Source organism: Musca domestica, unplaced genomic scaffold, assembly GCF_030504385.1.
Source record: "Musca domestica strain aabys unplaced genomic scaffold, Musca_domestica.polishedcontigs.V.1.1 48, whole genome shotgun sequence".
Classification (NCBI taxonomy): Eukaryota; Metazoa; Arthropoda; class Insecta; order Diptera; family Muscidae; genus Musca; species Musca domestica.
The window spans coordinates 193,830-217,725 of NW_026712340.1; the positions used below are offsets into that span (position 1 = coordinate 193,830).

The window sequence follows — 23,896 nt, forward strand, 5'->3', positions numbered from 1 at the left end:
ATAGTAAAAATATCGGATATATATAGCGAAATATGTACAATGTACATATACAAAAGAAGGAGATGTTCGATAGAATGCTTATATCTCCAGAATGACTGGAGCGATTTTTACCAATTTTGTCAATTTAGAATGCCCTTTTGGCATAAAAGTATAAAATCTAAAAAAATCTCATAAAAAGACGCCAATATTGATGTTCATATAGATTTTGTAGTATTTTGTGACATTTTTTTATTTTTTCATATTTTCTATCGCATGCAATTTTTATACCCTACAACACTATATGTTGGGGGTATTATAAGTTTGATTGGGCCAGAATTTATGTAACACCTCGAAATATTGGTTTCCCACATAGGAAAATATATATGGATCTTCCTAGCTCGCCGAGCCGAGTCGATCTAGCTATATATGTCCGTCCGTCCGTCTGTCCGTCTGTCAATGTTAATTTGTAATCACGCTACAGGTCACAATTATGGCCCGATCATAACGAAATTTGGCACTAAGGTGGAGTTAGGGTCAGAATAGAAGACTATTTCATTTGGAGATGATCGCCAAATTTTTAGGGGTTGAAATGGACCAAATACTGAAGAAATGTCGGATTTTGCAGTAGCTATACAATTATAGACCAATCGACGGAAATTAGCATGTAGCTAGAGTTTAGGGCGGGAAAGAAGCCTACCAATTTGGGTGGTCATCGGATAATATTTAGCGGGTAATAGGCCATATCTTTTGTGTTGAAAAAATTCAAAATTTTTCATTAAACCGCGAATATTTTTAATCCCGGCGAAATCACAAAGCCATCACAAGGTTACTTCTGACCTTCACATTGATGTTAACATCCAACAAATCTGATACATATCAAAATATGTGCGATATATATGTCTATCAAAGAATATATGCTTGAAAGATCTCTTATATGTCGAGAACGGCTGAACTGATTTCGACAGTTTTCATTAATTCAGAATGGCCTCTTGGCAGGAAAGAAAAAACGTCTAAAAAAATCGCATAACAAATATCTCTATTTTTTCAATTTTGTCATATTTTTGGCATATTTTCATTTTGAATTAAACATTTGGTAATATTTCTACAGCTAACAAAACTAAGTAGTTAGGATAGCAGGATATCACATATAGAGATCGCATTTATGACCCGATCCTTACTAATTTTTGGGGATAAGATGAGGGTCAGAATAGAAGCCTACTCTTTTTGAGATGATCGCCATATATTTAGACTGCAAAATTGTCAGCTGGTCGTAATTATCGCCCGATCCTCACGCACATTTGAATGGGGGTTACCGGACATTGCAAAAGCCAAGCAGTTTTGGATGGCCATCCAAAAATATTCAAAGTGTGAAATAGTTTGCCAACTTTTGTAGACACAATAAGAAAATGTCCATTCCAGTGACTTTTTGGAGAATTCACAAATACAGAAAAGACGCACTTCTGACTATTTTGGTAACGCTGACTTCATTGAAGAATATAGTCAAATGTCTGTATCTCATATAGATGTATTTCAGTCAAAAACCATTAATAAATGTTAATCTCCTGCCACTTTTGAGAGATTATAGATCTTTGGGAAATATATTATAGGTCTTTGGGATATATACCAATAAATTGGAAATGAGCAAATTAGTTTAAGTTGCTATTATTGGAAAATTAGAGAACGGAACCTGATGGTTTTCTTTTATTATTTGTCACAATATCTTGTGGAATTCTTTCGAGTATCTCGCCTACATTAACTGTATCGTTTATTATAGTGTTGTAGGGTATTCAACGGTCGGCCCCGCTCGACTGTAGCATTTGCTTACTTGTTTTTATTTCAAATACGTACAATCACAAAAAAAAATTGAATTTCTCTGCTTACCCATGGTATTGTACCATAATTTCGTGGTAGGGTATAAAAACCATTAAAATTATAGAAATAATAGAAATAATTATAGAAATAATAGAAATAATAAAAACTCAAGACAAACCATTAAAAATGTTTATTCAAATTTTTATTTAAAGTGTTTGATTGTAACTCCTTTAGTGGAAACAAAAGACTTAAGACACAAGCACACAAAACCAATCATTTTTAAGTTTTTTTTTTATAAAAACCCTCAACATTAGCAACACTTTATTTACATTACTCTTTCTCTCTCTCTCTCTCTCTCTCTCTGGGGAATGAAATATTGCAAAATCGTACAAATTCTCCAACTCTCTTGGCCATTTAGGCCAAGTCAGCCATAAAAACTCACCACACCTGAAAAAATAAAGGTGCTCATAATAGCAACGCACTCTAAACTAAAACAGCAACATTAGCTGTGCAATTAAAACAAGTTTTCAATGAGAAAATCAGAGACTCTCTCGCTCTCACTCAAACCGGCTAATTTACCAAAAGAGCCAAGATAGTCACCACTGCGACGACGACGACGACGATCAACAAATCCATCAAACTGTTGCCACATTTGCTGGCCAATTTTAAAATTCAGTTGGCGTGTAACTGCTTTAGGATAAAGACGTGTTCTTGTGTTCTTCTGTTTAGGGAGGTTCGATCGAAAGAGAACACAGAAAAAAAACAAAACTAGCAACAACAAATATACAAACAAATACAAACGGTAGACGTAACATATCAACGGAAAATAAACGGGTAGCAACAACAACAACAAGTAATAAGAAAACAAAAAATATACAAAAACGTAAAAAAAGTAAATAAATAAATGTACGTCAAAAGAGAAGAGGGGTGAGGCAATACAGAGAAACGAAATACCAATTTTTGTAAAGTGAAGAATAAGATATTTGTTTTTTTTTTCTAAAAAAATAAAATAATAATTAAAAAATCAATAACAACAAAAAGGAAATTATATAGGAAGTAACAAAAAAATTGTGTTCATTGTGTCTTTTGTTTCCCACCAAGAGTGGCCGGCCGTGACAAATTAAAACCCAGCCTCGGGAGAAGAAAAAATCAACTTCACAAAAAAGCTTTATGAGTTTCTGTGGCCAAATTTAAACCCCTCCAACAAAAAAAAAAAGAGTGGAAAAAATTCAAAGATTTTTGTGTTAATTATTTTTTGTGTGCCTCGCTGAGTGTGTTTTTTTTATTTGGTGCTTAAAAATTGTGTTTTTGTTTCTTTCTTTCTTTCTTTTTCCGAAATCTAGTTCAAATATGAGTAATAAAAATTTTGGGAAATTTCTCTTACACCTTTCCATAATTGGATTAAGCCTCCTCCATGGATTATCCGAAGCAAAAGGTAAATATTTATTCCCATTTTATTTTTTTTGTAATTTCTATTTGTGTTTGGATATCTTCGATGAAATCTATGTCAATCTTGTTTTGCACAGCATCTAAATAATTTATCACCATTTAGCGCTTTGCTGACAAGTTTTGCTCTCATTTTTTGTGCAAGCTGTCTGTTTTTTTTTTCCAATTTTTGTTGTTGTATTTCTGGTTGTCGTGGTGTTTCCGATTGCCGATCTTTGCTTTGAGCTGCGCTGAGCTGCTGTTCGATGTGCCCGATTCAATGAATTATGATGTCATTCGCCAAGCAACGTAACGCAACCTTGTTTTAAAGCTTTGTATTACTCCGATGTTGGAAAAAATAAAAAACAACAACAACAAATGTTGAAGTTGTTTGGTACGTCGCTCATTGAATGGAGTACTCTACAGATGATCAGCGATTTATTGAAATTGCTGATAATGACTGTGTTGTTGATTAGAAAAAATAATTATAATAATTAAACTGGCTTTGTTTTTTCAATTTATCTTGAGAAAAATTGCAAATAATCACAAAAGCATGAAAATCATTTATGAGTATTTATTTATGTTCTCCAAATGAGACTACAACCAGAATTCAATATAATTAACAAAGTTTTCATATAATAATAACCAGTAAGGAAAGCTCAAAAGTCGGGCGGGGCCGCCTATATGATATCCTGCACCACTATGCATATTTAGTAGAACTCTCGTAAAAGAAAGGTTTATATTGCAATTTCTGAGCTCTATGACATATCTGGTACAAAATATCATTATTGTAGAGTGCATATTCCGAAAGTTGGAGATTTAAAACACAAATCGTATGAAACATATAAATGGTTGCATTTCGAAAATTCACTCCATTTGGGCTAATATTAGCTATTTGGTGCACAATAAACAAGAAATCGAATAATGATAAATATGGAGGCTATATCCAAATCTGAGCCGATCTTCATAAAATTGAAAACAGCTATTTCTTGGCTGCATCTGATATCTGGTACCAAATATTTTTCTTGTATCGTGCACCAAATTTGAAGTACTTATTTCTATACTTAATTCGGTCTGAAGTGCCAAAATTCACAACATTTGGACTGAAATCAGCCATTTGGTGCACAAGAAACATAAAATTGGATAAAGATATATATGGGAGCTATATCCAAATCGGAACCGATCTTAATAAAATTTGAATCATGAATTGCTAGGCTGTATCTGTTATCTGGTGCTAAATATCAGTATCGTGGAGGGCATATTACGAATGTGAGGGACTTAAACACCAAATCGGATGGAACATATGGGAGCTATAGCTATATCTGAACCGATTTTCACCAAATTTGAAGCATATGCTTATAGGCTGAATTCGGTCAGATGTAGCAAAATTCACACCATTTGGACTGATATTAACCTTTTGGTGCGGAAAAAACCTAAAACCGGATGAAGATATATATGGGAGCTATATCTAAATTTTGACCGATTTTCACCAATTTCAGTAGGGTTCGTCCTTGAGCCAAACAAATGTTATTTAGAAAATTTCATCTGAATCGAATACTAAATGCGACCTGCATTTTATATTAAAACAAGTAAGCAAAGGCTATAGAGGTGCGGGCCGACCATGTGATACCCTACAACACTACAATATGTTAGAAGCCCCTCATGTCCAAATTGTCCATTTTGGAAGATTTCGCTTTTGAAATTATGTCACGGAGCAATGCCCAGATATTACCCTTAGCATTTTGACCAGGGACAAAATGCTAGAATACTTCCCTGTCCTAAACTTTCTTCTCGGGCGTGTCGATTGGCTTCAATTATGTGATCAGGAAATTTTTTCTGTTTTTGGTCCATCTGAACCCCTAAAAATGTTGCGATCATCTCCAAAAGCAAGAGGTCCCTCTGTGTCTCAAAATTTAGACTCATCTACGATATTTTGCACACCCGCTGTCCTAAACTCTAACTTCATACGAGATTTCGTGTCCTTTTTCAGTTTTTGGTTCATTACAACCCCTAAATATTATGCGATCATCTCCAAAAGAAGGCCCTAGCCCCGCCTCCATTTTAAATTTCGTGAAGATCTGGCCATAATTGCGACCTGTAGAGTGATTACAAATTAACATAGACAGACGAACGGACTGGCATACGACTCACCTCGGCAAGATAGAAAGCTCCATATATACTTTCCTACGTGAGAAACTATTATTTCGAGGTGTTACATAATTGTTGGCCAAATCAAAGTTATAGCCTATGTTCGATTATTTCAATATATTTTGTCTTGCGATATGATTATTCAAATAGTTGACCCTATGGAGTAGGTTTCAAATGAATTAATATGATATAAATATTGCGACGTACCAGCTATGGGCTATATCGACTTCTTCCCTCACATGACATATGTGAAAATTTTAAGAACATTAAAATGTGCGTGAAGTACCAGATATAGTTGACTGAAGTTTTCAATTTTCACACTTCAACTTATATAGAAAAAAATATTGGTATAAGTAAAATTACAAGAAAATCAAACGTTTATATCTAATTTTGGGCGAAATCATAAATTCCGATAAATTTCACATTCATATTAGGTTTCTGGTTGAGAGAAATATTTAAGCATAGCAAGTTATGACAGACAAAAGTATTGAAAAATGTGACCCTTTGTGTGTGCGGTACCAGAAGATATGGTACGAACTATACAATCTTTTGAGATATACTAAGTCTGAATGAAATCAGATGTTAGTTTCGCATTTTAAGAGCTTCATGGATATTCAAAATTGTGAGCCTTTGTGGTGGAGACCAGAAGGAGTGGACCGATATATCCCATCATCAAACTGATCTTGTATTAGTAGAAATAATGGGATGTGTGAAATATAAAGAGAACCTAATGCTTATTTTGGATTTTATAAACTTTTTGGTTATTCAAAACTTTGACCCTTTGGGGAGGTACCAGAAGGAATGGTCTGTTTTCTACCGTCTTTAAATCAGAACCTGTGTTGATATTTCTATCATTCAAGGCTACCAAGTCTAAATGGAATCGGATGTTAATTTTGCTTTTTTGGGGGGAGGTTGCCTGGTACCAGAAGGAGTCGACCGATATATTCCATTTTTGCATCTGACCTAGAACTGACGCAAATATTAAGATTTGGAGTAGAATCGGTCACTGTCAAAACGTGCCTCGTCAAAATAACGGTTTTAGACCCTAGGTCTCTTTAGACAAAATCAATTTCAGGACATTTGGAGTCGATGTAGCGATGGCCGTCCGTCCGTCGGTCTGTATGTCCGTCTGCCTGTCTGGCTTCTGAGTGGTCCACATTTGGTACATCGTAATATTATTATCAAACTTAGATCGAGTTCGGAGATGGGCAATATCGGTCCACTCCTTAAAGAAAATATTTTATTGCGCATAAAGAGAATGGATTATCCGACATTGTTCCAAATTGCAAATACCAATATTCATCAGTGCTAGGTCAGGTGGGAAAATGAAAAATATCAGTCCACTCCATTAATTATTCAATGGGTCAAAATTTTGAATAATTATGACGCTTATAAAATTTGATATAAGAGTCCGATTGTCTTCAAATTGAACAATCACAATATGTTTATTAACCCAAGGTCTGGTGTGAAGATGAAATTTATCAGTCCTTTTTTTATCAGATCCTTTTGGTACTTTCCTCACAAATGGTCAAAATGCTAAATATCCATGAAGCTCATAAAATGCAAAATTAACATCCGATTTCATTCAGACTTGGGAAATCTCAATATTACCATTAACACAAGATCACTTGTAAAGATGGTAGAGAACGGAACATTTCTTCTAGTACCTCCCCCAATAAGGTTTCAACGATTTTGAAAAAACAAAACACTCAAAGAAAGCGAAATAAGTATCCGGTTCTCTTCATATTTCACACATCCCATTATTTCTACTAACACAAGAAATACTGTGAAGAGGGGCTATATTGGTCCAATTCTTTTGGTACCACCTACACAAAGGGTCAACTTTTTGAATTTTCATAAAGCTCGTAAAACGCAAAATTAATATCCGATTCCATCTAAACTTGGCATTTCATTGGCATAATTTGTAAAGATGGTGGAGATCGGACAATTCCTTCCGGTTATGGAATATAGGTTGAGGATATACATACCTCGACCATACCGACAATTATGTTCGTACATCATTTCAAAACCAATTATCCTGGACACAAGTCTATTTTAATGCTATTATGCCAATTTTCCCATGCCTACGTCTGGTAATACAAGCTGCATTTTCATTTCAAAACCCCAACATTGACTAAGAATGCTGATTACGAATATATATACTTTATATATTCTCTTTTCTATGGAGGAGGTTATAACAATCCACCACCACCATTCCACCATTCTATGAAGGGTATATTAGCTTTTTCATTCCGTTTGTAACTCCCCAAAATAGTAATAATAGACCCTACAAAGTATATATATTCTGGATCAGCGTAAAATTCTAAGACGATATAGCGATGTCCGTCTGTCTATCTGTTCGCCTGTCTGTTGTAATCACGCTATCCTTCGAACGAATTGAGATAGAAGGCTAAAATGCATGCATAGTTTACTCGTAGGCAGGTTAAGTTCGAAAAATGGTCCATGTCGGTCCACCTTTTCGTATAGCACCCGTATAACGGTACCTCCCGATATTCAATATTTTTATGATTTCAGCAACATTATTCACCGGAATCGTTTCAAATTTCATATTTAAAGTTCGTAATGGATACTACAGTCTGTATGCAGGTCCACGCCTTCGTATAGCCCTCATGTAATGGTATCTCCCGATACTTAGTATTTTGATGATTTCAGCAACGTTATTCAACGGAATCGTTTCTTATTGAATGATCTTAGAAGGTACTGCAAACTACGACAAACAGGTAAAAAAGCTATAAGTTCGACCGGGCCGAACTTTGAATACCCTCCATCATTTGGTACAAATTTGGCATTTTTCAAAAAAAATTGAAATCCATTAAAAATTCTGTTAAAATCTTAAAAATACCAACTGTAGCCTCATTTTAGGGTCTATACCACGACGTGGACCTGCATACGCAACTTTTGTCATAAGCCTGCACAGACAATTTTCAGGCAAAAGCTGTAGTATTTATTACGAACTTCAATTATTAAATTTGAAATAATTGCGATAAATATAGTCTCTAAAACCATCAAAATACCGAATATCGGGAGGTACCGTTATATGGGGGCTATACGAAGACGTGGACCTGCACAGACAATTTTCAGTCATAGGCTGTAGTATGCATTACGAACTTCAAATACTAAATTTAAAATAGTTCCGGTAAATAATGTCGCTTATATCATAAAAATACCGAAAATCGGGGGTACCGTTATATGTGGGCTATACGAAGACGTGGACCTACATGGCCCATTTTCTGTTTTAGGCTTTCGTATCCATTACAAACTTCAAATACCAATTTTGAAACAATTCCGGTAAATAATGTTGCTGAAATCATCAAAATACCGCATATCGGGAGGTACCGTTATATGGGGGCTATACGAAGATGTGGACCTACATGGCCCATTTTCAATACCAAAAGTCCTGCAGACATAATACACATTTGAATAAATTTTTTATCAACTTACTTCATTTCGTTCGGAAGCTAGAGTGATTTCCACAGACGGACAGACGCATAGACGTTCTTAAATCGACATACAGAATTAGAATTTTATGCTGAATAAGAATATATATACTATGTGGGGTCTAAAAACTATATTTCGAGGTGTCACAAACGGAATGACAAACTTAATATACCCTCCATACTATGGTGGAGGGTATAAAAATTTCATATTCATGTCCACGTCTTCCTATAGCCCCCATATGACGGTTTGCATTTAAGTGGTAGTTTTCGGCATTTTTTTTCCAATTTTTCAAGTTCCTTCCAAATGATGGTGGGTATTAAAAGTTCGGCCTGGCCGGACTTAGCTCGTTTTTTTTCTTCGCCACAAGTTTTAAATTTGTTTTGCTGTTTTCACTTGTCTTTAATAAATTTTAAATGATTAATGTCTGTTTTTATGCCCAAATTTCTAAAGTACCTCCTCTCTGTATTCTGTATACCGCCCCTAATCATTACTTATCTTTCATTGAAAAAATCTCTTCAAAATTTTTAATTATTAACATTTTTAGCTAATTTTGCGAACAAAAATAAAATGAAAGTTATTGGCATTAATTGGTCGGCAAGAAGTTCTCTGTAATTTTCTTATTAACGCTGTGGTTAATTTCATCTCTCCTAAGGTATCCTACCGACTGCTAATTTTAAATTTGTTAAAATACTCCATATGATAAAACTGCAAACATTCTCACACACACACATAAGTATGGATCATCAGTCTGGGACTGCGATGTTCCGTCACTTATTTAGACAGACAACCATTTCAATTACATTTGGACTGGCAAGGTAGCATAGAAGAGAGAGAGAGAACGAGAATGACGAGAGGGCGGAGGGGAGGTAATACACGAAATGCTTGATTGTGCGACGAGGCTGCTATGATCGTCAGACATGCATGAAGAGCATTTAACTGTTTATAAAGTATTATGCAAATGTTCAATGCTGTTTTAGCCATGTTATTGTTGTTTGCGTTGTTGTTACTAGCTCTTCAACTGCATGTTGTTGTTGCCGTTTTATAACTACAACATAATAATGTACTGTTGTCTTATAAGTATTTATTTTGCTTTTGTGTTTTTTGTTATTGTTCTTGTTACTTTTGCCGTTGTTATTTTGTATTTTTAACCGTTTGCAACTCTCTTCAGAGAATCTGCTTCTTCTTCTCCGTCTGATTCTTTAAACATGTTTGGTGTGATGCATTATAATTAGTTAAACAATGTTTTTTTATTTTTTTCTACAAAATTTGTTAAATTTTTTTTGTTGTTGTTGTTTTTGTTTGTTTTTTTATACCCTCCATGTAACTCCTCGAGATACTCATGTCAGACCCAACAAAGTATATATATTCTTGATCAGCGTAAAATTCTAAGTCGATTTAGCGATGTCCGTCTGTCTGTCCGTCTGCCATCTGTGGAAATTACTCTAGCTTCCGAACGAAATGAAGTAAGTTGATAAAAATGTACTGAAATGTGTATTATGTCTGCAGGACTTTTGGTATTGAAAATGGGCCATGTAGGTCCACATCTTCGTATAGCCCCATATAACGTTTTGATAATTTTAGCTACATTTTTTACCGGAATTGTTTCAAATTTGGTACTCGAAGCTCGTAATGGATACTTCGGCATAAGACAGAAAATGGACCATGTAGGTCCACGTCTTCGTATAGCCCCCATATAACGGTTTCCCCCTGATATTCGGTATTTTGATGATTTTAGCGACATTATTTACAGGAATCATTTAAAATTTTGTATTTAAAATTCGTAATGGATACTACAGCCTATACCAGAAAATTGTCTGTGCAGGCTTATGACAAAAGTTGCGTATGAAGGTCCACGTCGTCGTATAGACCCTAATATACGTCTACATTCGGTATTTTAAAGATTTTAACAGAATTTTTAATTTCTTGAAAATTGACAAATTTGTACCAAATGGTGGAGGGTATTCAAAGTTCGGCCCGACCGAACATACAGCTTTTTTACCAGTTTTATCATTAATTTGGTATTTTATACGAATTTGCCGTTGTGTTGTCCAACACTGAAGATGTGTTGTTGTGGTTGATTCAGTTCTGGCTATCTCCATTCGACCAAATGGTTGCATGTGTTAGTTTTTCAATTTGTTCTCACCGAAAACAAATCGGTTTCCGAAAATAATTATGACTCAATCATTTGACAATGAAAACTGGACATGTTGAGAGGATGTTTGGTTTTTAATTGGAATGTTTGCGGTCATAATGCGAATTGGTTAAGGATTCCGTGAAAAAAATGAGAGGATAGGAAATATCCAAGGTTAATTTATTGGAATGCCAATTTTATGAAATTTGATAACCCAAAGTAAAATATAAGTAAAAAAAAAACAATTAAAAAAACATTAAGTTCGGCCGAGCCAAACTTTTAATACCCTCCACCTTAGGGTAAAGGAAACATTAGAGCTCATTATGATGGGAAAATGTGCCAAAAGTCATCAAAATTTCGAATATCGGGAAATACGGCTATATGAGGCTATACACAAACGTGGACCTATACATACAGTGTTTCGCCAAAAGTGCTAGAACCCATTAAGACCAACAAATTTCTAGACAAATCCGCGAAGAAATGTGGCAAAAACCATTAAAATGCCGAATATCGGGAGGTACCGTTATATGGGGGCTATAGCAAATTGTGGACCTATACATGCAATGTTTCGCCAAAGGAGCTAGTACCCATTATGACCTACAAATGCCAATTTTCAGACAAAACCGAATCTCGGGAGTACTGTTATATGGGGGCTATACCAAAGCGTGGACCCATACATACAATATTTCGCCACACGAACTGGGACCCATGATGACCTACAACTAGCAATTTTCAGAGAAATTCGTGAAAAAATGTGTCAAAAATCATCAAAATACCGAATATCGGGAGGTACCGTTACATGGGGACTATACCAAAACGTGGGCCTATACATACAATGTTTCGCCACACGAACTAGGACATATTATGACCTACAAATACCAATTTTTAGACAAATCAGTGAAAAAACAATCAAAATACCGAATATCTGGAGGTACCTTTATATGGGGGCTATACCAAAGCGTGGACCTATACAAATACCAATTTTCAGACAAATCAGTGAAAAAATGTAGCCAAAACCATCAAAATACCGAATATCGGGATGTACCGTTATAAGGGGACTATACCAAAACGTGAACTGATATATCTCACATTCAATATCAACCATCCTAGACACAATACAAATTCCTCTGCTAAGGCTTGGCGCACTACGTCAAATAATGTGGGCTGTATCGTGATTTTAACAGAGGGACAGACAGACAGACGGACATCGTTAAATCGATTTAGAATTTAATGCTGATTATGAATATATATACTTTATGGGGTCTACGACGAATATTTAAGGATGTTACAAACGAAATGACAAAGTTAATATACCCTCCTTTCCAAGGTGGAGGTAAGCTCGGCCTGGGCGAACTTTGAAGGCCCTCCATCATTAAAAAACGAATTTGAAAATTCTGTTAAAATCATAAGAATGTCGTTGTATTGGGGTCTATACGAAAAAGTGGATTTGCACAAGCAAATTTTTGTCATAGGCCATTACAATATTCAAATACGAAATTTGAAACAATTCCGGTGGATAATGTCGCTAAAATGATCAAAATACCGAATATGGGCAGGTTCAGTCATATCGGTGTTATACGATTTTGGGCACCTCTATAACATATCAATACCAAAAGTCCTGCAGACTACTCTAATTCGTTCGGAGGCTAGAGTGATTTCCCCAGAAGACAAGACAGACGTGATAATTTTTAGAAAACATTAAAATGTGCAAGAGGTGTCAGATATGGTCGACGGAAGTATTCCATTTTCATACCTCATCTAATACAGATAAAAATACTGGTATAGTAAAATTAGAAAAAAAAAAACGAACATTTATATCCAGTTTTATGCTACATCAATTATTCCATATTCATCTCAGGTTTCTGGTTTACAGAAATATTTAGAGTTGTAAAGAATCGCTGACTCGTTTCGCAAGTTATGACAGATAACAGTTTTGAACCTTTGTGGGCGAGGTACCAGAAGGGGTTCGCAGATATATATCATCTTCACAACAAATCTTGTGTTAGCAAAAATATCCGTGTGTGTGAAATCGAAGAGAGTTGGCTGCTTATTTCGCCTTCTTTGAGAGTTTAGTTTTTCTTGAACCCTATGTGGGGGAGGTACCAGGAGAAATTATCCGATCTCTACCATCTTTATAACAGATATGGTGTTGATGGAAATATTGAGTTGTACCAAGTGTGGATGTTAATGTAAGCTTCGTGGATATTCAAAGTGTTGACCCATTGTGGGGGAGGTTTCTAAAGGAGTGGACCGATATATCCCATCTTCACAGCAGATCTTGTGTTATTTAGGATTTTATAATTGTTTCGGTTATTCAAATCTTTGTACCTTTGTGGCGCAAGTACCAGAAGAAATGGTCCAATTTCTACCATCTTTAGAACAGATTTTGTGTATATGGAAATTTTATAAATATAAATATTGAGAGGTGCAAAATCTGAATGGCATCGGATGTTATTTTTGCGTTTTATGAGCTTTATGAATATTAACAAATTTTGAACCTTTGTGGGGGAAGTCCCAGAAGGAGTGGGCCGATATATTCCATCTTCAGACCGACCTTTGGACTGATAAAAAAATTGTGATGTTTTTGTAATTTGAAAACAATCGGAAACTTACATCATATTTTGTAAGAGTAATAGTTATTCAAAATTTTAACCCTTTGTGGGGGAGCTACTTGATGGAGTGGACTTTTATTATCCATTTTCGGACCTGATCTAACACTGATGCAAATATTTGTATTTGCAAAATTGCAGAAAATTATTATTATTATTTTTTTTTTTTTTTTTTTTGGGGGGGGTCGATTTTGCCCATCTTTGAACTCGATATAAGTTTGACAATAATAACACGATGTACCGAGTTTGGATCAAATCGGATACTCCCTTCGAGAGTTATCGTGTGCACCAGCCAGTCAGACAGATTGGCGGCGAACGGACATCGCTAGATTGACTTTAAATGTCCTGAAATGGATTTGGTACAAAAAGACCTAGGGTCTAAAATTGCTATTTAAATAGGGCTGAGGGCATAAAATTATTTTTTAAAAATCCAAGTTTTTTTGTCTTTAGATTCTTCAAAAGATTGTTGTAAAATCCACATTTGTTTTTGTGCTGATCTCTGAAAAAATACTGTTTAGAAAAAACATGTTCTGATGATCCTTGAGAGAGACAAAAGTACTCTTTAAAACTCCTTAAAATAAATATTGTTTAAAAAAGTGTCTGTGTAAAACAAACTTGTTTGAAAATCCATATGTTGTGTTTAAACCCATGCGGGAAACCCCCAAAAATGCCCTTTCCTCTATTCGTTTTCCCAACAGCAGCAGTGGCCATTATATGAGTGTTAAGGGCATTCTTAACTCCATTTTAGTGAAGTGATCAACTAGTAGCGAGATAAGTGTAATCAGGTTCTGTCACATGCATTTTAAACATGTATGGATTACCCTGATATTCGATACATTTTTTAACAATCCTTGATGTGACGATATTCGATTTTAATGCTTTAAGAGCCTTTTGAAAGTGAACAAATATTCCTTTATAAACATTTAAAATTTCCTTTAAAAATCCAGAATTTTATTGTTTTTAAAACGTTTTTCAATTAAATTTTGTGGTGATCGTTCTTGTTCCTCAAAAATATTTTTACACTTCGTTTTAATTAATCGACTCAAAATCCATGACGATCCCACTGTGCTACAATCAACATGTTACACCCACACTCTCATCTCATCTCTGGCAATGTACATTTTTCCTCGAACAACTCTATACCTTCCTTAATATCCAACTTATGATTCATTTAAGTTAATTTTCAAAACTAGACCTGTTCGTTCCATGCCTTTTTTAGACATTATGACAACAAAAAAACACCACCAACAACAACAACAGCAATGCATACCTCTTTAACAAAGCAAATAAAGGCTCATGCAACAAATCAACAGAGCGAAGACCAAGACCACAAACAACAGCAACAGCAACAACCAGGGCAACAAAAACAAACTTTGTAACAACCCACATCAATTTTGTCACATTTCATTGCTACCACCACCTCCTCACTGTTGGTTGTGTCAGACACGTCAGTTCTTTGTTTCATAACACCATCGGACAGCTTATTATAAATATTTGCTTTGCTTTTTCACAAACAGGCTTTAATCAAAAGCTGTTACAGCAGCAGCAGCTGGAGAAGTAACTAGCTGACAATTGGACAAAAAAAAAAACTAGACTTTAGTTTAGGCCGAGAGACAAATCGTACAAACCCAAAGTCATCTAAACTTATTAGGCAACAGCAATCATCGTTCTGAGTCAGAGCGACCAGAAAAAAAAACTAAATAAATAAATACAACAACATTTTGTAGGTTTAAAAAAATCAACAATGAAATGGAGAAACATAAGAAGTAGAACCAGAGTTAATAAGGTACCGTAGAGCAAAAGTAGAGGTTCAAGGAGGATACTATGAGAAGAAGATTCTCATATCTGCTACGAAAATAACAATTTCTCTTCTACGAAGAGACCAATTGCTCTTCTCTGAGAAGACAAACTGATTTTCGCTGAGAAGATCAATTGCTCTTCTGTGAGAAGAGAACATTTGTTTTCTTTGCCAAGAAGACCAAGAAGAGGGAGAACATCTGCTCTTCTCCCATCAAAGCTCGTATATGAGAAGAGTAGTAGCTAGTCTATGAGAGGAGCAATAGCTCGTCTATGAGAGAAGCAATAGCTCGTCTATGAGAGAAGCAATAGCTCGTCTATGAGAGGAGCAATAGCTCGTCTATGAGAGGAGCAATAGCTCGTCTATGAGAGGAGCAATAGCTCGCGAATGAGAGGAGCAATAGCTCGTCTATGAGAAGAGCGATAGCTCGTCTATGAAAAGAGCGATAGCTCGTCTATGAAAAGAGCGATAGCTCGTCTATGAAAAGAGCGATAGCTCGTCTATGAGAAGAGCGATAGCTCGTCTATGAGAAGAGCGATAGCTCGTCTATGAGAAGAGCGATAGCTCGTCTATGAGAAGAGCGATAGCTCGTCTATGAGAAGAGCGATAGCTCGTCTATGAGAAGAACGATAGCTCGTCTATGAGAAGAGCGATAGCTCGTCTATGAGAAGAGCGATAGCTCGTCTATGAGAAGAGCAATAGCTCGTCTATGAGAAGAGCGATAGCTCGTCTATGAGAAGAGCAATAGCTCGTCTATGAGAAGAGCAACAGCTCGTCTATGAGAAGAGCAATAGCTCGTCTATGAAAGGAGCAACAGCTTGTCTATGAGAGGAGCAATAGCTCGTCTATGAGAGGAGCAATAGCTCGTCTATGAGAGCAGCAATAACTCGTCTATGAGAGGAGCAATAACTCGTCTATGAGAGGAGCAATAGCTCGTCTATGAGAGGAGCAATAGCTCGTCTATGAGAGGAGCAATAGCTCGTCTATGAGAGGAGCAATAGCTCGTCTATGAGAGGAGCAATAGCTCGTCTATGAGAGGAGCAATAGCTCGTCTATGAGAACCCCAATTGCTCTTCTATGAGAGAAGGCCAATTGCTCTTCTATGAGAGAAGACCAATCGCTCTTCTATGAAAGAGGACCAATCGCTCTTCTATGAAAGAGGACCAATTGCTCTTCTCTGAGAGAAGACCAATTGCTCTTCTCTGAGAGAAGACAAATTGCTCTTCTCTGAGAGAAGACCAATTGCTCTTCTATGGGAGAAGACCAATTGCTCTTCTATGGGAGAAGACCAATTGCTCTTCTATGGGAGAAGACCAATAGCTCTTCTATGGGAGAAGACCTATTGCTCTTCTATGGGAAAAGACCAATTGCTCTTCTATGGGAGAAGACCAATTTCTCTTCTATGAGGGAAGACCAATTGCTCTTCTATGAGAAGACCCCATGCCTCTTCTATGAGAAGGTCAATTGCTCTTCTATGAAAATACCCAATGGCTCTTCTATGAGAGAGGACCAATTGTTTTTTTTTCCGAGAAGGCCAACTCCTCTTTTGCGAGAAAATCAGCTGCTCTTTCCAAGCAGACCAATTTCTCTTCTCCGAAAAGATCAATTGTTTTTCTCCGAGAAAACCAATTGTTCTTCCATGAGAAGTGTAATTTTTCTTCTCTTTTCCCCTTCGCCAAACCACTGTCCAACGCCAACATGAACTTTTCAGCTACATGAGATCATGAACAGGCCATACTTATGGTAAATCATTGAATGACTGACGGATCATGGACAAAATCGGTATTAACCGTACTACATTCAGCACCACACTGGCTCGCACACTCTCACCCCTATAAACCCAGCTTTCGGCCAAGTCAAGGAAGATGACAGGCAGGCGAGGCAAAGCCAGCGCAAAAAAATATAAGACCCGAATAACTTAAGTGAACGCTATTTATGTTGTCGTTTAACCAGACTTACCACAAAACAAGTCCAAAAATACTCAAATGTACACACACATATCGAACAGCCAATAAATGCTACACACCCCATAATACGAAAAAATAAGCTTAAAATGGTTGCAGAATTGAAAAGAGTAACAACGAAAAAATAGATGATAACGTCTTGGCAAAAGAATGAACTCATACAACGACATTTGCGGTCAATAAATGACAATGACAACGTTAATGATGTTCGGTCAGCAAATAAATAAGACCAGGCTCAAAAGCAACACAAAAAAAAACTAAGGCAACAAAACGATGACTGGAGCATCTGAATGTTAAGCATCTTAGCCGGTTAAGAGTCATGGCTTGTTATTGCCACCTGACGGGGAGTTTTATTTGAGTGTCATAGTGTGGCTATATGTGTAAGTGTGTGTGTCAGTGTGTGTAAAAGTTTCTTAAATGTTGTTTTAACACTTTTTGTTTTGTTGCTGTTTAATGTCTTCTAATTAACAGGGTTTACAAAGGTTAAGTTTGCCATAACTTTTTTGGCAGGTTTTTTTCTTTTTGGGGCACAAGAAAGATTTTTCTACGATTTTTTTTTCTTAGTTTTCATCAAAAAATTTTCTTTTGTGTGTGTGTGTGTTTTTTGGGAGTAAATTTTCCCATAATTTGAAATTCAATATCACGAATTCCGCAAAAATGCGAGATGGTGAAATTTTTTACTTTCCCGTTGAATGAAAATGAAGAAAGCAAAACGAAAGACTTAAGACACAAGCGCTTTTCCTTGGATTTTACCTCAGAATCTAAAGGCATGGCGAATGAAAACAAAAGTTTTCATTTCCAGCGAAGATCCGTAAGTGGCTTCCTATCCCTCAGTGTCTGTAATTTTTTTTTCTTTTCTGCTGATCATTAACTATTCTCCATCAATCAAATTTACACAACAACAACAACAAAATGAAATGCCAATGAGTCTTCTTGGTATTTCAAAGATGCTGGGCTTACGTCAGGGTCTTGCAAACAGATAATTTTTATGAAAACAATAGAAATATGAATAAATTTAATGGTCATCAATGTGACTATGAATAATTTATAACAAAAAAAATATCAGGATTTTATGCCCATTGAAATAAATGTCAAAGATAATTTTTTTTTCTAAACTCAAATAAATGAATATTAAATAAATTAAAAAAACTTCGATAAGTATTGGAAATTATATAATATTTGAATAAGCAATTGAAATAAATGCTGGGGACCGAGTCAGCTGATTGGGATCAATGTACAGATATAGAAGGGAGAACTTAAGCACCAAAATTCGGAAAACATATATTCTAAGCGTGATGCAGTAAATCCAATTGGACACAGAGAATGAATTGCCCTACATGCAAGTATGGTTTGAAGGATGCCCTCAGTTGAAAGCAATTGCAAAATTAGCAAATTGAAAGGTAATTAGTGTAAATTTATACTTACATGGGCATATTAATCCCTTCTTAAGCTGGTTATATGCTCTTGGATTTACTCCCAAAAATATCAAAAACTTAGCAGAATTTTTCGCCTCCCCATGGGAATTTTGGTCCACTTTAGAGTTAACAAATCGACGTCGAAATTTTGGATCTTAAAAAATCAAGATCTTAAAAAACGAATTAAGATAGGAAGCTAAAATGTTGCATAGCTCAGCCTTTTCTCTGCAGGCAGGTCAAATTCCAAGAAGTTCAAGTTCAGACCACGATATCGTATAGCCCTCATACAGGGAGAGATAAAAAAAAACTGCAACAAAGTCAAACGTCATAACTTTTACATTTTTTAAGATCCACCCTACACCCTACATGAAACAGTTTTAGCATTCTGGCCAAGATAGGATTTGGGAAAGGAGTTCGGACCAGGGTTATTGTGCATCAAATATAATATATCAGCCCACTTTTTACACATTAACCCAAATTTTTCCATTTGGTGAAACTCGGTTCCTATCTAACTTTTGCTTCCAGATATATTCTTACAACCATACATAGTATGGAGGGTATATTAAGTTCGTGATTACATTTGTAACTCATCGAAATAATAATTTTAGACGAAACAAAGTGTATACATTCGTGATCATCGTGAAAATTCTTAGACGATCTAGCCCTTTCCGTCTGTCCGACTATCCTTCTGTTATAATCACACTGGAGTAAACATGAATCAAGATAGGAGGCTAAAATTTTGCATAGATCAGTCTTTTCTCTGCAGGCAGGTCAAGTTCGAAGAAGTTCAAGTTCGGCCCACCATATCGTACAGCCCCCATGCAGGGTGAGATAAAAAAAAACTGTAACAAAGTCAAACGCCATTTTTTTTTTTTTTTTTTTTTTTTGATTTTATTGAATGAAACAAAAAAATGTCGGAAATGGCATCAAATTTTAGATTTGTTCGAATTGGTCACATTTGGCACGAACTATAGTCTTCAAACGGCCAATGAAACCAGCACACGCTACCCGAATTTTGCTCTGCGGTATTTTGACCTATTCCCGGCGAAGCGCTTGCTTGAGGTAATCGACACTTGAGTATTTTTTAGTGCCAACCTTGCTTTCCCAAATGCTCCACACACAATAGTCCAACGGATTGGTATCCGGAGATTTTTGTGGTCATTGTGCGCTGGAAATGAAGCGAGGAACCTCATTTTTTAACTATTCTTGGGTGGCGCGTGCTGAGTGCGATGGTGCTGAGTCCTGTTGAAATGTCCAAGGTCTGCGGCCAAAAATGTTTGCGAGCCCAAGGCTTTAATACACCCTCAAGAATATTTTTATGAGAGCGACCATCGGCTGTTATGCCGGCCCACACCATCACCATGGCCGGCGCTTGAGTTCTGGTGACCAACCGAAGGTGCACATTTTCAGCTGACCTCTTTGGCAAGTAAACACGTTTATTTTGTTTGTTTACAAACTGCTGGACAACGAATGTTTTCGGATCGGAGAAAACCAAATTCGGCGATACACCACTTTCGTCCAAGCGAAGCATCTTTTTAGCTATTTTGAGTATATTTTCTTTCTGTTGCGGTGTAAGTTCTTGCACTTTTCGGAATTTCAATGTCTTTAACCCGAGGTCATTTTTCAATGTTTGCTGAATGGGATATTGCGATATGTTCAGCTCACGAGTCATTTTTCGGCCACTGCGACGCGAGTTTCGATCAAGTCGCGTTTTTACTTTTCGAACCATTTCTGCTGATGTTGCGGTTTTCTTCCGTCGGGCTACGCTACCAGTATCATGGTAACGAGCGATGATGGTACGCAACACAAACGATTTATTCACATTTAAATGCTGGAGTGCTCTAACGATAGCCACTTGTGGTTTTCCTGCCAACTATAAAGAAATCACACTATCACGCTTGAATTCTATCACGAATAACTTCTTTTCTGGAAAATTCTCACCAAAATGCTTTTGTACGGTTGTAAACAATATAATGAGCTCTCACTGGAATAATTTTTTACATCTGACGGACGAGTGGCTTAGAAATGACAGCAGTCTGAAGTTCGTTGCAGTTTTTCATCTCACCCTGTATATATTCAACCGATTTTGGGTTAATTGTGCACCAAATGGCCAATATCAGTCCAAATGACGTGAATTTTGGCACATCCGACCGAATTTAGTTCGTTCTTCTCTAAAACCAAGATACATATTCAAAAAAAATATTCGTAGTTGGTATGATCTACATCTACACAAATTCCCAATAGAAACGTTTATTTGTTAGGGATAGCTCATAGTCAGCCCCGCTCGATTTTTTACCTTTCTTTACTGATTTTGGTTTGATTTAAGCTCTACATAAAATAACTAGCAAGTGCTCGCTACTTCGTCAACTTTAATTTAAGTACTTAAGGTGCACAATTTGTTCATTCTTTTTTTGGAAAACAATTGCAAACGTTTCAGCTGCAAGAGTTAATATTCAAGTTCTTCCTAAAACGATAATCGAAAAATTATTACCATTTGCACCAAAAAGTGTCCAAAAGTCTTTCATTTTGAAGTTTATCGAAGAGCATATTAATTATACCCATATCCAAATCCAGTGACCCAATACCAAATACATCCACGGCAAATTTTGTGGCATTTTGCTCATTTCGTACGTTCTTGATTAAATTTCCATAATAGCCTTCTTCTCTCAACTACAGACACCAACAGTGATATCCTCCAAAGACATAGAAGACATTTTAGGTCTTTGTATCCTCAATATCAATTTCTAGGATTTTAGCTCTTTTCCTTGACCCAATGCCAGATTTAGTAGCATTTGGTACTTTTCGGATAACTGTTGTACGCACTTCCAAAACCTCCTCCAAACCTCAATTGCAGACACCAACAGAGACCTCAATATTAATTTCTAGGATTTTAGCTCTTTTCCTTCACACAATACTCAATTTAGTACCATTTAGTGCTTTTCGTACAATATTTCCAATACCAGTTTCATATCATAATCTAAATACCAAATTTCAAATTATTATCTCTATTCCCTCACCATTACTGAAATGTACTAAATAAAGTACTATTCAGTACTTTTCGTACAATTATAGTAAACATTTCCGAAACCACATTCCTATGTCCAGGCTACACATGAACTCAGAAACTAATGCCAAATTTCAGATTTCAAGCGCTATATGTTCACCCAACACCAAATTGTACCTAATAAAGTACTATTTAGTACTTTTCGTGTTCTTATAGTATACATTTCCAAAACCACCTCTTTATCAGAAACCAACCACCAACAGACCCCAAAACAAAATTCGAAATTCCAGAATCATCCCTTAGCCCTAAATTCCCAATTTAGTACTTAGTACATATTTCCAAAATCAACTTCATATATCGAACTTACTTCCAAAAACCCTTTGTTTCATTTATCCTGTGTCGTTCAGTACATCAGTGACTTTTATTTCAGAATTCTAGCTCATTCCGTATGACCTACTATAAGATTTTTTTTTTGTACATTTTAGTACTTTTCTTTTACATTTACGTATCGCACCCTTTTAGTACGAATTTCGAAAAAGCCAGCCTTTTCAACTCCTTCGCACCAAAACTAGCCATCGTGCAAAACTTCAAGTTTCTAGCTTCAGCCGTTTCGTCTGGACGTTGATTCTAGATCAGTCAATTGGTAGTAATATTTTGTCTTGTTATTATGCCGAAAACCTCTTCAAAATAGTTGCCAACGAATACCAGGACATTCAAAATTTCTTCTCAAAAAGAAAAACTTAACAAGTTAAAAAGCAGTAAGTTCGGCCGAGTCGAACTTTAAATACCCTCCACCATATGGAACGAATTTGGAAATTTTCAAAAAATAAAATCCATTAAAAGTTCTGTTTAAATTTTAAAAATACCGAATATAGCCGTTATATTGGGGTCTATTCGACGTGGGCCTACATAGGCATTGTTTGTTATAAGCCATTATCATATTCAAATTCGAAAAATTGAAATAAACGGTGAATAATTTTGCTAAAATCATCTATATGCCGTATATAGGGAGGTACCGTTATATCGGAGCTATACGAAGATCTGGACCAGCATAGATAATTTTCTGTCACAGGCTGTAGCATCCATTACGAACTTCAAATACGACATTTCAAACAATTTCGGTGAGTATTGTACCTAAACTCTTAAAAATACGGAATATAGGGAGGTACTTGTATATGGAGCCTATACGAAGACCTGGACCTGCATAGACAATTTTCTGTCACAGACTGTAGTTTCCATTACGAACCCTAAATGCGTAATTTTAAAAAAAATCCGGTGAATAATAATGCTGAAATCACCAAAATACCGAATATAGGGAGGTACCATTATATGGGGCTTATACGAAGACGTGGACCTACACATACAATTTTCTGTCATAGACTGTAGTATCCATTACGAACTTCAAATACCAAATTTGAAACAATTCCGGTGAATAATCTCGCTAAAAGCATTAAAATACCACATATCGTGAGGTACCGTTATATAGGGGCAATACGAAGACGTAGACCTGCACAGACAATTTTCAGTCTTAGGCTGTAGCATCCATTTGAAACTTCAAATACCAAATTTGAAACAATTGCGTTGAATAATGCCGCTGAAATCATCAAAATACCGAATATCGGGAGGTATGGGGGCTATATGAAAACGTGGACCTACATGATATGAAATATGTGTGCAAAATTGTAGCCTTCTATCTCAATTCGTTCGAAAGACTACGTGATTACAACAGACAGACGGACCGACAGACAGACGGACAACGCTAAATCGACTTAGAATTTTACGCTGATCAAGAATATTTATACTTTGATAGGTCTGACATGAGTATTTCGAGGAGTTATAAACGGAATAACAAAGTTAATATACCCTTCATAGTATGGTGGAGGGTATAAAAATACTTTATTATTTCCATTCAAAATATCTAAAATTTATATTCCTCATTTTGACCCTGACAGCAACAGATAACCATCGTAAAGAAGATCGATTTCGTTTTATGATAAACAACGTCCATTTGATCCTTTCCAACAACAACAATGCATTCAAACATCATTCACTTACCCTTTTCACAGCAATGTCCATTTCATGAAGCCAACAACAGAAAATCCTAAAAAATAACCATCAGACAATGTCATGACATTTCACTGATCTGTCTAAA

The 23,896-nt window shown here is 36.0% G+C and overlaps 1 protein-coding gene across 7 annotated transcripts in view; it reads left to right on the forward strand.

Annotated features, from left to right (window-relative positions):
- Positions 1–2,464: 2,464 nt before the first annotated feature.
- Positions 2,465–23,896, forward strand: part of LOC101892098 (uncharacterized) — a 126,100-nt gene continuing 104,668 nt past the window's right edge. The window contains exons 1-2 of one of the 7 annotated variants that reach the window (XM_059127832.1): positions 2,465–2,718; positions 3,135–3,226. In XM_059127832.1, coding sequence (XP_058983815.1) covers positions 2,696–2,718; positions 3,135–3,226 — 115 coding nt within the window. In that variant the 5' untranslated portion in view covers positions 2,465–2,695. The remainder of the gene's footprint in view (positions 2,719–3,134; positions 3,227–23,896) is intronic. The other 6 variants (XM_059127834.1, XM_059127836.1, XM_059127833.1 and 3 more) reach the window with 6 other exon arrangements.